We start from the raw sequence: 15075 nt of genomic DNA, 5'->3' as shown, positions 1-15075 counted from the left end.
TACCGACTTCTGCACATGGGCCACGAAGTTTCAATCACACTGTACGTGCGCGCCCGCACATAGTATTTTGTGGAAGAGCCACACTCAAGGGGCCAAAGAGCCGCATGTGGCTCATGAGCCTCGGTTTGCCGACCATTGGGTTAGGGCAAACTTTACTTTTTTTTAAGATTTTTTTTTTTTTTTAGAAAGAGAGGAGAGGGAGAGAGATAAACATCAACTAAGGATCAGTTATTAAGGGGGGTAGGAGAGGAAAAAAATAAATCTTAATATGGAAAATACCTACTGCCCTGGCTGGTTGTTCAGTGGTTAGAGCACCGGCCTGGGGACCAACGGGTCACAGGTTTGATTCAGGTCAAGGGCACATACCTGGGTTGCAGGTTCAATCCCAGCTCCCGGTCGGGGTGCATGCGGGAAGCAACCAATTGTTGTGTCTCTCTCATCAACGTTTCTCTCTCTCTCTCTCTCTCTTTCTCTCTCTCTCTCACCCCTCTTCCTTCCTTCTTTCCATTCTCTCTAAAAATCAATGGGAAAAAATATCCTTGGGTGAGGATTAACAAAAAAAGAAAAATACAAACCAGAGAAATTAAAACTGAAAAGTAATCTGCTAAGCTTAATCAGTTGCTTAAAGGGTCTTAGGAAAACCTGTCAAGTAATGTCAAGATTTATAGCAAGCTTTCAAAGCATTCAAACAGCCCACCTATAGCAGAATGATTGGTATGCAATGAAGCTGAATCAACCATAACATTCAATAGACTTTTGAGATGTTCTTATTAATTTGAGAGAAGAAGGGATAGGGAGAGAGAGAAACACCTATGAGAGAGAGAGAGCGAGAGAGAGAGAGAGAGAGAGAACGAGAAATTGATCGGTTGCCTCCCACACACACCGACTGGGGATCGAGCCCTAAACCTGGGTATGTGCCCTGACTGGGAATCGAACCAGCAACTTTTCAGTGCATGGGACAATGCTCAACCAACTGAGCTACACCGGCCAGGGCTCAATAGACCTTTGCAGGTTATGACAAGAGCATACCCATTCTCAAATGCAAGGCATACAACCAGAGGTGAGGGAGAAAGAACTTTAAAACAGAATTTTCAAGAGTCAGTGTGCCCCTTCATACCTTCCCAAGGGAGAAAGGAATTGGGAAAAACTCAGAGAGAAAGAATGCAGCCATATAAGATTTACAGATAAAGAGAGATAACTGTATGTACACAAATATTCAGAGAACTTTATCTTACCTTGGTTCTGGGGAAAAGGAATGCATTAGAGCAAACCAAAGTCCAACAAACCCCAGAAGGTTTCCAAAATGAATGAGAAAGGATGGTAAACTTCCCACCTTCACGAGCACGCACACACACCCACACTCACACACAGCCTCCAATAAAACGAGCCAAGAACTAATCATGCCAAATATAATTCATAAACTGGTTCCTAAGTATTTTTTTTAAAGCCATAATTTATATTTTTGGGGGCAATTGGGACTATTTGCAAGTGGACTCTAGGCTGGATTATATTATTGAAATAATGTTGTTTTTGCTAGGTGTGGTCATGTTTTGTGGTTATGTGGAAATGTGCCCTTGTTTTGAAAAGATAATGCTCAAGTATTTAGGCATAAAGAGTCACAATGTCTGCAACTTACTTTTAGATGATTCGGCAAAAAGGTAGAGGGTATGTATACTTACATAAATAAATACATAACACACACACAAAAAGGTATTTTTCCAAGTTATAGCACGTGTGCACTGATTACCAGCAACAAATATTCACCGAGTGCCTTCAAAGCTAATCCAAGTCCTTTCCTATCTTTAAGAGTTGTAGGTAGCCATGAAACACAGTGAAGACATGACCAATACCTGTGGCTCAAATCTCTTTGAAGCCAGGTTTATACATTGAATACAAACTTTTAGGGCACACAGGACGGCCAGATACTGTGCTCACAGACTATTTTCATGGAATTTAAGGCATAGCAGGGTGGGTATCGACAGTAATAAGTAACCCTTACAGAAATGATAAATGCCGGGGAGTGTTTGAGATCTTGCTCCCTGCATGTTATCAGTTTGGCTTGAATAAACTCTTATAAAATTTCCAAAACAAACAAACAAACAAAAATGGTAAGTGCCACATTACCAATATGGCTCTAAGGAAGCACACGGGATGTTCACATTCTTGGAAGATTTTTCTGAGCTGTGTCTCGGGCTTTGGGGATACTGCAATGAAAAACCCACAGTCTTGGAACACAAAGAGTTAATTAATCATCATACAGCAAAAAAAATGCTTGACTGTGGCATTTATGTAACTTCCCAAACTCAAATAAACTGTAAGTCTCCTTCTTTGGGGCCTTAGACTTAAAAGAGGAATCCAGCCTTAACATCACACCTGAATTCTCTGACATGTTAAATACCTTTATTTCCAAGGTGCTGAACAAGATAAACAGAAAATAAAATATGTGGTACCATCTGCTGGAGCCTTAAAGTTAAATTAAAATTTTTTTAAAAAGAGCCCAGCTGGTGTGGCTCAGTTGGTTGAGTGTCATCCCATGCACCAAAAGGTCACCAGTTCGATTCCTGGTCAGGGCATATGCCCAGATTGTGGGTGTGTTCTCCCGTTGGGGTGCGTGTGGAAGGCAGCAGGTCAATGTTTCTCTTTCACGTGAAAGATTCTCTCACTCGTTCCCTCTCCCTTCCTGTCCCTGAAATCAATAAAGCTTTTTTTGTTGTTTTTTTTAAAGGAACATGAAAAAGGTAGGACTGAGCAGGGGCACAGGTCTACTGGAGCTTATGGAAGGAAGCGGGAGAGAGTTCTTAATCTAAGAATTATAGAATGCATAAGAAAGATGACTGCATAATGGCTGGTTAGAAATGTATTCAAATACAGAGCTGTTGAGATGGCAGTCAGGAAAAAAATGCTCCCTGGACAAGGATTCCTGTAATAAGACTCCTAATTCCCAGACTAATTTCTGCCTTTTATACCTGCTACTCAGTAAGGTGGTGTATAGGAAGACTATTTACATTTCAATTGATAGCTGAGAGGACAGCTACTACTGCATTATTTCTCCTTACTAGAGAAAGACTTACATCTGCTTACATCTGTAGAAAAATCTGACTCATTTAGATCAAGGGTGGGGAAACTTTTTCTGCCAAGGGTTATTTGGATATTTATAACATCATTCACTTAATATAATTAATTGACTTAATATAAATTTGTTGCTATGAAATAATCTCCTAGATTTATTGAATTTTGAGTCCCACCTGTGGTTGCGCTGGCAGCGCCAGATCAAATTTCTTGAGCCCATGGGCCAGACGTTCCCCACCTCTGATTTAGATGTTTCGATAGTTGTTACATAAAAAATACATCACTGATTTCCTAAATCATTAGGAACACCTAATTCTGACTTAAGAGTTAAAAGACAACTTAGTAACACCCTGGCCAGTGTGCTAAGTGGTTAGACCATCGGGTCTTGAGTTTCATTTCTGGTCAAGGGCACATACCTGGGTTACAGGTTTGCTCCCCATTCCCCACCTGCACCTCCCCACGCCCCCCCCTCGCCCCCACCGTCAGGGCACATGCAGGAGCCAATGTGTCTCTCTTACATTGATGTTTCTCTCTCTCTCCCTCCCCCTTCCTTCCACTCTCTCTGAAAGGCAATGGAAAAGATATCCTCATGTGAGGATTAACAACAAGAAAAAGCAACTTTATGACACCCATCCTATAGAGTAGCCAGCACATTTGTATGAAATAGAAAAGACAAAAGTTCTAATGGACAGGCATGGAATCCTGCCCACTCAAATACAATCTCACACCTTCCTAAGTGTGCCCACCTCCTCATATCTTTATGCATCCAAATATGTTTCCTATAGTCAAGACAGGAGCTACGGAGTAGTGAGTTCCACTTCCAGAACCACATTAACTAGTAGGGCATTAAAATCCTAGCTTTTCATACTGGTCCTATTATCTGTCACTCCTCATCAATCAGATCTCCACAGAAACCCTAATTACCTTAACAAATAAATGGCTAAGTTATACTAGTATGATTACTTGTCCCCTTTTCATGTACTATGCTCAATTTAAAAGTATGATTTAACAGAAGTTGATAGAAAGAACATACCATCAAGTTCTTTATTATCCCCTCAAATTATCTCCCCCTATGCCCGCCCTCCCCAAAATCTTATCAAAAGTATTTTTTAAGGTTTTCGTCTTCCCCTTCTCTTTCTGAGCAATGCAATACAAATACATTAAGTGGCGCCAGGCAAAGCAGACATCTACTTTGGGTGGGGAGTCAAGATGGCCCAGAGCAGAGTGTGAGAGCCCATCTGTAATGAAGAAAAAAAGACAGTGACAACACTGGGAGTGGTGGCCAGTCACACGGTGCTAGAGCCCAACCTGGGTGAGAGGAACATTCACATACAAGAGCAGATCAACATGGATGCCGAAGTAGGCTAAGGAGGGCATCCTGGCATAGTGTGTTAGAACACAAGCAGGGTGAGACTGTTAACACTGGAGGGTGGCCCAGCGCAGGGTGTGAGAGCTCAAGAGGAAAGAGGGAGGCACGTCCATTGAATAAACCCCAATATAGGTGTTTGAGACCAAGCAGGGTAAGAAGAGTGTCCACAAGGAAAGGTGGTCTGGCACAGGAGTCCAGGTAAGGCCATCTCCACAAAGGAGTGGCCTAGCATGGGGTGTGGAAGCTTGGACATGGTAAGGGAGATGCCCATACAGGAAGACATCCAATGCAAAAGGGCTGCCCAATACAAGATGTTGGAGCTCTAGCAGGATGTAGAGAGCATTTATGTAAAGTATGGCTGGCACAGAGAGCTAGAACCTGAGCAGAGTGAAGAGGGACTCCCTGTAGAGGGGTGTGGACTCAAAGCCCAAGTAAGATGAAGAGGGTAAAAAGGGTGCCTGTTTGGCAGGGAGGATGCTGCAGCCCAAGAGGAATGAAAAGAGCCCCCTGGGGGAGGAGGGTGGGCACAAAGAACCAGAATCAGGTGAGGAACATACCGCATGGAAGGATGACCTGGCATGGGAGTTTTGAGCTCCGTTGTGGAGAGAATGGTTGTGCAGTGAGGCAGCAAGGTGCTGGTGTCAGAGTAAAGTGGGATGAGGGCATTCACATAAGGGAAGGCATGGTAATGGAAGATCATTTGCATGTAGGAGGGTCAATTAAGTAAATACATATTAAAGATTTCTCACTAGAGAAGGGAAATATAAACATGGAAGGGGAAAAAACCTAGAATAAACCGTGGTGTTGGATTAAAATTGGGTGTAAATATGTATGTACACACATACACACACATACACTCTCTCTCCTTAGCTCTACCTACCAATAGAATCTGGGAGAGTGAAATCCCAATTGCATTGAGTACACCTACCATTCAAATCTTTATATATATTTCAGAGAGGAAGGGAGAGGGAGAGAGAAATAGAAACATCAATGATGAGAGAGAATCATTGATCGGCTACCTCCCTCATGCTCCCGACTAGGGGTGAAGCCTGTTTTCAACAGCCAGCAGAAAACACATGAAGAGCTTCAGCGACATGGCACAGCTTCACTGACTCTTAGGGAGGGATTTATTTATGACATACATCCTGCTTGGATCTGAGATTTTGGAGGAAATGAGAGTGGAGAGTGGTGGCTTCCCAGCAGGTGCATAGCCTCTTTCCATGTAAACTCCCCCACGCGCACTCTCACTGCGTCCCTGAGTTCCTGCAGCAACAGCCTCTCCATCAGCCCACAACCAACTGGGGATCGAGCCCACAAACTGGAATTGAACCCGGGGCCCTTCAGTCTGCAGGCCGACGCTCTATCCACTGAGCCAAACTGGCTAGGGCCAAATCTTGATTTTAAATACCATTCTTCACTGAAATGAACCAGGGCTCCTCTGTGGAATAGTTAATTCCAGGCTGGGTCAGGAAAAGTACAAGAGTGCCTAGTAATCCAAGAATGATGAAGAATATTAAAAAGACAGGAGCTCACTTGAAAGGTAACCTACTAGCCAAATTTGGGACAATTTGAGCATCAAAATAAATATCTAAATATAACCCAGTGACTAATATAGAAACCCCAAGTCCATACTGACAAATAAATTAATAAAATGAAACTCTGATTAAGGACAGGATATTTATATAATCTCAAAGTACTTCCCCATAAAATACTTATTAATTACAGAAAAGGAAAAAAAAGTAACTTCATAAAAAAAAACCTAGCAGGCAACTCTTATTTTTATTTTTTTAATTGACTTGAGAGATTTGTTATTCCACTTATTTATGCATTCATTGGTTGTTTCTTGTTCGGTGCCCTGACAGGGGATCGAACTCACCACTTGGCATTATCAGAACAACACTAACCAACTGAGCTCCCCAGCCAGGGCTATCAGGCAACATTTTTTTGGTTAATCCTCATGGGAGGATATTTTTTCCCCACTGCTTTTCAGAGAAAGTGGAAGGGAGGGAGGAATGGGGGTGGGGGAGAGAGAAACATCTATATGAGAGAGACACATCGACTGGTTGCCTCCTGCATGCAACTGAAACCCAGGTACGTGCCCTTGACAGGGAATCAAATCCATGACCCTTTGGTGCATGGGCCAAAGCAATAACCACTTAGCACACCAGCCAGGGCAAGCAGGCAACTCTTCAAGTGATCAAGTTAACATGAACAGTAATGGGATAAATCAAAATCATGTACCAATTTTTTTTAAATATGTTTTTATTAATTTTTGTGAGAGAGGAAGGTAGAGGGACAGATAGAAACATCAATGGGAGAGAATCAACATCGATCAGCTGCCTCCTGCACACCCCGCACTGAGGATCAAGCCTATAACCTGGGCATGTGCCCTGATCAGAAATTGAACCTGCAACCTCTTGGTGCATGGGTTGATGCTCAAACACTACGTCACACCAGCCGGGCAACCATGTACCACTTTTTTTTTTTTTAATATATTTTATTGATTTTTTTACAGAGAGGAAGGGAGAGGGATAGAGAGTTAGAACCATCAATGAGAGAGAAACATCGATCAGCTGCCTCCTGCACAACCCCCACTGGGGATATGCCCGAAACCAAGGCACATGCCCTTGACCGGAATCGAATCTGGGACCCTTCAGTCCACAGGCCGACGCTCTATCCACTGAGCCAAACCGGTCAGGGCCCATGTACCACTTTTTAAGTTACAGAGACATGAATGCAGTATCGCTTCTGTGATATTCCTGCCAATATTGCATAAACCTATTCTAACATGAAGAAATATCAGATAAACTCAAGCTGAGAGACTTGCTACAAAATAAGTGGCCTGTAATCTTCAGAAATGTAAAGATCACAAAAGTCAAGGAAAGACTGAGGAACTGTTCCAGACTGAAGACTAAAGAGCCATGACAATTAAATGTAACAGGAGATTCTTAACTGGATCTTTTTGTTATAAAGGTCATTATTGATACAATGAACAAATTTGAATGCGGTCTGAGGACTTAGATGGTTATACTGTGGTTCAGTAGGAAATGTTATTTGTAGGAAGAGCATAAAATATTTCAGGATGATGGGAAAATGTATTGCCAACTAAGTTGCAAACAGTTCAAGAAATCATCTTCACAGTGTACTTGCAACCTTTCTGCAAATCTGAGATTATTTTAAAATAAAATTTTTCTTTTTTTTTGTCTTTTATTAGAACTAAGAATGGGGACAATGATGGGTGGGAAAGAACAAAGACTTGGGGAGCAAGTGGGAGGCACTATCTCACTCAGAACACATGGGTCCTTACATATCTTCAAGGTGGAGGATCTGAGAGGGGAGGGAAAAGATCTTCTCTCTGCTAACAACTAGTAACTCAGGGAGAAACTCTGGGGCCAATGACAGGAGGAAGCAGGGTGGTACTGCTCCCACCAAGGGGTCAACTTCTAGACCCAAGTAGCTGTGGCCCCAGTGAGAGGAATTACCTGGGGACTTTGCTAAGATAGGTTCCTTCCTCCAACACACGACATGGCTGGGCAGGGGCTGTGCAGACCAGGCCAGCAGAGTCAGTCAGTCAGTCAGTATCCATGCCCCTCCCTCACTAATCCCTATAGGCCCCAGATAGGGACAATTCTAGTCAATGGCTCCTGCCTTTGAAAAACAGACACAATGCCCTGGCCAGTGCGGCTCAGTTAAATCACTGGTTCCATTCCCATCGGGCACATGTCTGAGGTGCAGGCTCCACCCCTAGTAGGGGGCATGCGGGAGGCAGCCAACTGATGTTTCTCTCTCCCTCTCCCTTCCTCTCTAAAATTAATAAAAATGTGTCTAAAAAGAAAGAAACTATTTTAAAAAAATACAGAAACAATGGATGAACCTTGAAAATAGTATAAGTGAACTAAGCCAGACATAAAGAACAAATGTTGTATGATTCCACTATATGAGGCACCTAGAATAGGCAAATTCATAGACAGAAAGCAGAACAGAGGTTACCAAGGTACAGGGGTTAGGAGGAATGAGGAGTTATTGTTTAATGGTTTGGGGGTTTCTGTTTTAAATGATGAAAAAGTTCTAGAAATGGTGATGATGGTTTGCACAACACTGTAAACGTACTTAATGCCACTTAACTCTATACTTACAACTGGTTAAAATGGTTACTTTTAGATTATGTATCTTTTACCACAATAAAGAGGTTTTTTTAAGTGCTCCATAAGTGTTATTTTTATGTTAACAATATTCATTTCAATTTATAACTGTGAATAAGTAGAAGCTAATTTAAAAATCCTACAATAAAAGAATTGTTTAAATAATAGAGACTTTTAACATGTTGCAAAACTATATTTTATGTAACAACGCATTTAAAATAGCTTGAATAAATAAGTAGCATGAAGTATCTATATGATCCTCCTTATTTTTAAATAAAACTATTAAAACGTTTAAATATAAACAGTAAAGAGTAGCTAGAATTTCTCTTAGGGAGAATTATACATGAATGTTTATTCTTGCTTTCTTTATATTTCAAATTTTAATAAGAAATATGATTTACTTTTATAAAAAGGAAAAGTTTAAAGTTATAAAACTAAGGAAACCAAAAAACTATCTCCTTGTCTAAAATCTTGTGATCATTTTTTAGCTGTTGGGATTTTTCATATTTTTTTAAACTGTGGTGAAACAGAAAATTTTAACAAGCAAAGTAAACAGAAAATCCTAAATTTATCAAAGCTAGCGATCCCTTTACATCTGAAAATAAACCCATATATATTTGGGTTGCTTAAAGATGATGGAGAATATCTGATAGAGCAAAGACTATCTCTTTTTCCTTAACATGCTACCTCTCAGGTTCTGCTCACAATAAAAACACCTAAGTTCAATTCCAACTATAATACAAATTAGTTGTGTGTTCTGATGTAAGTCTGCCTCAACTATGCAAAGCTCCCCCTCATGACACCACAGCAACATCAAACCGCTCACCTCAAATGGGTTCAAATTGAAGTAGGAGGAACCAGGACGGGTCAATCTTTCAATCTGATTTTTGGATGTTAGAACTGAATCTCTTTTCTCTATTTGTTTCACCTAAAATAAAAGAGATAAGAACTTCATTAGTAAAGTTTAAAAATAAATTCTGAATTGTCACCTTAACTAGTTACTCACTGACATGTCCAGCAAATATTTGTGTATCTACATGTGCAAGCTATTTTACTAACCATTCTGATGAATAATTACAACAGCTACCATCTGCTGAATTTTAATAATATGAAAACTTTACACATATTTATTCCTCTCAACAATCCTACACAGTAAATACTATCATCCCCATTCTACAGATAAGAAAACTGAGACTTAGAGAAGTTAACTGAGTTGTTCCCAATGACCCAACTTATAAATAAGAATTTTAATCTTAACAGTTTGATTCCAGAGCAACCATGGAGAGAATTCAGTCACATCCACCACCTTCAGTTTCCACTCTAACGATAGAAGGTGTACTCAAGTGTGTTCATACTTAATTTACAACTTTTTAAAAGAAAAAAATGCAATTACACTGCAATATATATTAAAGGCAGCATTTAAAAAGTATGTGGGAGAGAGCAAATAACTCTGCCTACCTAACTCTAACAGAGTTAGAAAAATTCCTGGCCCCAAGACAATTAGAAGAACAGGCACCAGGAAGTCCCAGGAAAACATCTTTGGTGCCACTATCAGAATTGGAATGCTGGTTGAAATGAATGCCTGGTATATTATTTACCATCTTTATTCCTCTGATCAAATGACTTTGGGAATCATTTCAACAACATAAGAAGCCGTTCCTTCTCAGCATCTTCCCTCTTCACTCTCTTTAACATAGCACGTCACTTCCCCACCCCCATCATCTTTCTCAGGCTTATTTTTCCTCATAGCACTTAAATCACTACCTGACATTATACTGCATATCTGTTTGTTTACTGTTTATCCTTCTCCATAGAATGCAAGCTCAATGAAACGAAGACAGGCCTTTTCTCTCTGCTGGTCATTACCGTATCTGCCGCACATACACAGCACACCGGTACATGTCAGGTGCTCACTACACACTGACGATTGAAGGGTCCTCCTTTACGAGTTTTCTCTCATCTAATTCAAACAAACCAGAACTGGTTTGTTTGTTTTCTTTTCTTTTTAAACTAAGAGTTGGTAAGTGAAACAAGTTCCATTATAATTGCTGAACACTTTCACGTGAATCAGGCATTTCAAAAGGACAGACGATATGTGCTAATTTCCGTTTTTAAATGTAATTCTTGGGAGAAACTACTAGTAACACACTGTTACAAAGAGCAAAGACAAAAGATGAGCGTGATCCGGTGCTTCACTCTGAGTAGCTCACAGCCGGGTGAGAAGCAACTCTGCTCCGCAAATCCATGCCAACTTAACCGGCTCCATCTTCAGCCTTAAGTCTTGCAGTGGTTCTCAACCTTCTGGCCCTTTAAATACAGCTTCTCATGTTGTGACCCAACCATAAAATTATTTTCGTTGCTACTTCGTAACTGTAATGTTGCTACTGTTATGAATCGTAATGTAAATATCTGATATGCAGGATGGTCTTAGGCGACCCCTGTGAAAGGGTCGTTCGACCGCCAAAGGGGTCGCGACCCACAGGTTGAGAACCGCTGTGAGAGATGCTGCTGCTTATGAAACTCTTATATACTCACTCCATTAACCCTCGTAAAAACTCGTTTTAATATTAATTCGTTTTACACACGTGGAAATTAGATCTGCAAAATCACCGCCTTGAGAGAATTCAGTAACTGCCATGCACGAATCCAATCCGAGGGCCTCTGTCTCCAAATGGTACGCTTTTCCTTCATTTTCTCATTCATTAACCTGCTCAACAAATACTTACTGAACAACCGTAGGTAGTAGGTGCTGGAAATGCGATAGCAAACGAAGCTCAGACCAAACTGACTTCTGTCCTAACAGGACACAAGCCGTTACAAATTACTTCGTCTCCCTAAACCTCGGGTTTGTCGTCTGTAACATGGAGATGCCTCCCTGGCATGACGCATGGTGCCTGGCATTCGCGATTGGCAGAAGTAACCACTAATACCATGCATTACGGAGGACTAAGTAGAGAGTGCTTCCGTTTACAAATAAAAACGGGGGCCAGGACGGTTAAGTCGCCCCCAGGAAGGCCGGCCCCAACTCCGCCGACTTGGCAACTCCACGCGCGCCCCGAGGCTTCGCTGGTCAGAATCGCCGTCTCCCCGCAGCCGTGGGGCCCCGAGCCCTTTTTCAGGGCCCAGGGGAGCCCCCAGCAGCCATCAGGGAGAGACGCACACACACACCCCCGGCCCCGCGCCGCCCCGAAGGCCAAACCGGAGGAGCCGCCCAACGGTCCAGGCCAGGAGAACCCCTGCCTCCGCCGGCGGGAGAGTGGGCCCAGGAGAGGTCGCCCGGGTGTCATTACTCATCCCTCGTGGTTCACCTCGCTGTAGAAGGTCATAAACGCCTCCTCCGTACTGCCTCCGCCGCCCGAAGCCCCGCTCTCTCCAGAAGCCGCCATTTTCCCCGGGCCCAGCCACCACGTGACTCTTCTGCGCAGGCGCTGCTTCACGTGATTCTTCCAGACCCACCTCCGGCCTCGCCTCCTTCCTGGGGACTCTTAAAGGGCTCGGAGCCCAGCCTGACACCGCTAACTGAAGGCGCCTTTTTTTTTTTTTTTAATTAAGGTGAAACACACATGACATACAATTAACCGTTTTAAAGTGCACAACTCATTGGCCTTTAGAAAGGATATCTGGCACCAATTAAGCCGTTTCTCCCATTCCCCTTACTTCCCAAACCCTGACAACCATTCTATGTTCTGTCTCTATAGATTTACATATTCTGGACATTTCATATGAATGCAGCCGTACAATATGTGACCTATTGTGTCTGCCTTCTTTCACCTTAGCATGTTTTTGAGGTTCTCAACCTGTGGGTCGCGAACAATGAAAATACATCCTGCATATCAGATATTTACATTACGATTCATAACAGTAGCAAAATTACAGTTAAGAAGTAGCAATGAAAATAATTTTATGGTTGGGGGTCACCACAACATGAGGAACTGTATTAAAGGGTCGCGGCATTAGGAAGGTTGAGAACCACATTCTAAGGTATTGCATGTTTCATTACTTCATTACTTTTTATGGTTGAATAATATTCCACTGTTCTGTGTGTATATACTACAGTTCGTTTATTCATTCATCAGCTGATGTACATTTGGGTTGTTTCCATCTTTTGGCTTTTGGCTATTGTGATAATAGTACTGCTATGAACCTGAAGCTACATGTATTTGTTTGAGTACCAATTTTCTATTGGGGGGTGGGGGGTGGGGGGTGTATATACCAAATACCTAAAGTGAAATTGCTGAGTCATATGGAAATTCTATATTTAACTTTTGAGCAACTGCCAAGCTGTTTTCCACAGCAGCTGAAACATTTTATATTCCCACCAGCAATGTTGAAATTTTACAATTTCTCCATTTTTTTTTTATTACAGTCATCCTAGTGCCTAGATCAGTGATGGCGAACCTATGACATGCGTGTCAGAGGTGACACGCAAACTCATTTTTTTGGTTGATTTTTCTTTGTTAAATGGCATTTAAATATATAAAATAAATATAAAAAATATAATCCTTTGTTTTACTATGGTTGCAAATATCAAAAAATTTCTATATGTGACACGGCACCAGAGTTAAGTTAGGGTTTTTCAAAATGCTGACACGCCGAGCTCAAAAGGTTCACCATCACTGGCCTAGATGGATCTTTCACACAAACTCTGTAAGACCCTCCACTGGATGCCCAGCCTAGGAGATAGTCAAGAAATAGCAATATGAGAAGTAGAAACAGAGTTTCTGAAAGTGAAATGGTATTTAAAGATCATCTAGAAACACACCAAATTATTATCACCAGGTAGAAATTACAAATGATTATTATTTCTACCCTGCTTTTGTCTTTTTCCAAAATTTCTGAAATGAACATTTGAAAATGTGCCCCAACATCCATTCTCCCAAGTCATACAGGACTGGCATTTTTCCAACCAAAAGATGATTAATAGCCCTGGCTGGTTTAGCTCAGTGGCTAGAGCACTGGCCTGTGGACTGAAAGGTCCTAGGTTCATTCTGGTCAAGGGCACATGCCTGGGTTTCGGGCTCGATCCCCAGTAGGGGGCATGCAAGAGGCAGCCAGTCAATGATTCTCTCTCATCATTGATGTTTCCATCTCTCTCCCACTCCCTTCCTCCCTGAAATCAATAAAAAAATGTAAAAGAAAATGTTTTTAAGATGATTAATAAAAACAGTTCTACCATTTCATAGAAAACAAAGAAGTGTTATAATCATGAGTAACATAGATAATCTGGCCTAACTCTCTCATCCACAGGACAAAAAAAAAAACTGAGAACAGAGAGAAAATATGACATAGGCAGGCAAAGACTATAAACTACTATTTTCTTGTTCATATTTGTTCGTGGCTGAAGGAATGTCAAGGCAAAGCCTTCCCTAGACTCCTACTTATACTCTTCTCTTCGTTGCACCACACCATTTGATAGCACATTAACTCATTTTACAAATATTAATTTAATGTCTATTTGATCACAACTCTGATAACTCCAGAAAGTGAAAAGTGCAAAGAGAGAGAAAGAACAAAACAGGGAGCTATGATAGAATGACTAAGGAGATCAGGGATGATTTCTTTGAGGTGACATTTAAGCTGAGACTTTAAAGTGAAATGTCAATGCAACAAAACAACATTGATACCTCTTAAGAGACCATATACATGGCCCTAACTGGTTTGTCTCAGTGGATAGAGTGTTGGCCTGTGGACTCAAGGGTCCCAGGTTCCATTCCGGTCAAGGGCATGTACCTTGGTTGCGGGCACATCCCCAGTAGGGGGTGTGCAGGAGGCAGCTGATCGATGTTTCTCTCTCATCGATGTTTCTAACTCTCTATCCCTCTCCCTTCCTCTCTGTAAGAAAAAAAATCAATAAAATGTATTTTTTAAAAAAGAGACCATATACATGTATATATACAACATTTTTACCCAAAACCCAACTAAGTCCAGCTATCTTGGACATAGATATCCCCATTCCAATCCCTATAACATCTTACCAATCTTTTTTTTATCTAACTATTCTTATAGCATTTTTGCTATTGTTGTTAATCTCACCAGCAGATATTTTTTCCATTGATTTGAGTGAGAGTAGAAGGGAGGGAGGGAGGGGGAGAGAGAGAGAGAAACATCCCAAAGGCAACCAGGTACCTGTTCCCTTGACGGGGGATCGAACACGTGACCCTTGAGTACATGGGCCCTACGCTCTAACCACTGAACCACCGGCCAAGGCTCGTCTAGTATCTGATTGACCCTAGCGGTCCAGGAAAGGAAAGGTTTCCTTTGGGTGTTTAACAATAATAAATTTGGGATTGGAATCGTGGGGTGGGGAGTGGACGCCTCGCTTCAATCTAATGTCTTCTGACCCTCCCTCGCGAGGGACTCGCCTCCAACGTCCTCCATTCTTGTTTTCCTATCCTTTGGCCCAGGAGACCTTGCTAGGGATTGGCTGCGAATAGGCCCGCCTCCTGCTCAGGATTCGCCGCGAACCACACCCGCCCCGCCTTCTCCCATGATTCG

The 15075-nt window shown here is 41.8% G+C and overlaps 1 protein-coding gene across 1 annotated transcript in view; it reads right to left on the bottom strand.

Annotated features, from left to right (window-relative positions):
- Nucleotides 1-11998, bottom strand: part of DNAJC8 (DnaJ (Hsp40) homolog, subfamily C, member 8) — a 26782-nt gene extending 14784 nt beyond the window's left edge. Inside the window, exons 1-2 of the mRNA XM_005875116.2 lie at nucleotides 11889-11998; nucleotides 9407-9508 (exon numbers count right to left, since the gene is read on the bottom strand). Of these exons, the coding sequence (XP_005875178.1) occupies nucleotides 9407-9508; nucleotides 11889-11966 (180 nt within the window). The 5' untranslated portion in view covers nucleotides 11967-11998. The remainder of the gene's footprint in view (nucleotides 1-9406; nucleotides 9509-11888) is intronic.
- Nucleotides 11999-15075: the final 3077 nt, after the last annotated feature.

The sequence above is a fragment of the Myotis brandtii genome, unplaced genomic scaffold (assembly GCF_000412655.1).
Source record: "Myotis brandtii unplaced genomic scaffold, ASM41265v1 scaffold456, whole genome shotgun sequence".
Lineage (NCBI taxonomy): Eukaryota > Metazoa > Chordata > Mammalia > Chiroptera > Vespertilionidae > Myotis > Myotis brandtii.
The sequence above is the reverse complement of the archived record's forward strand: the minus strand, read 5'-3'. Positions and strand labels throughout refer to the sequence as shown.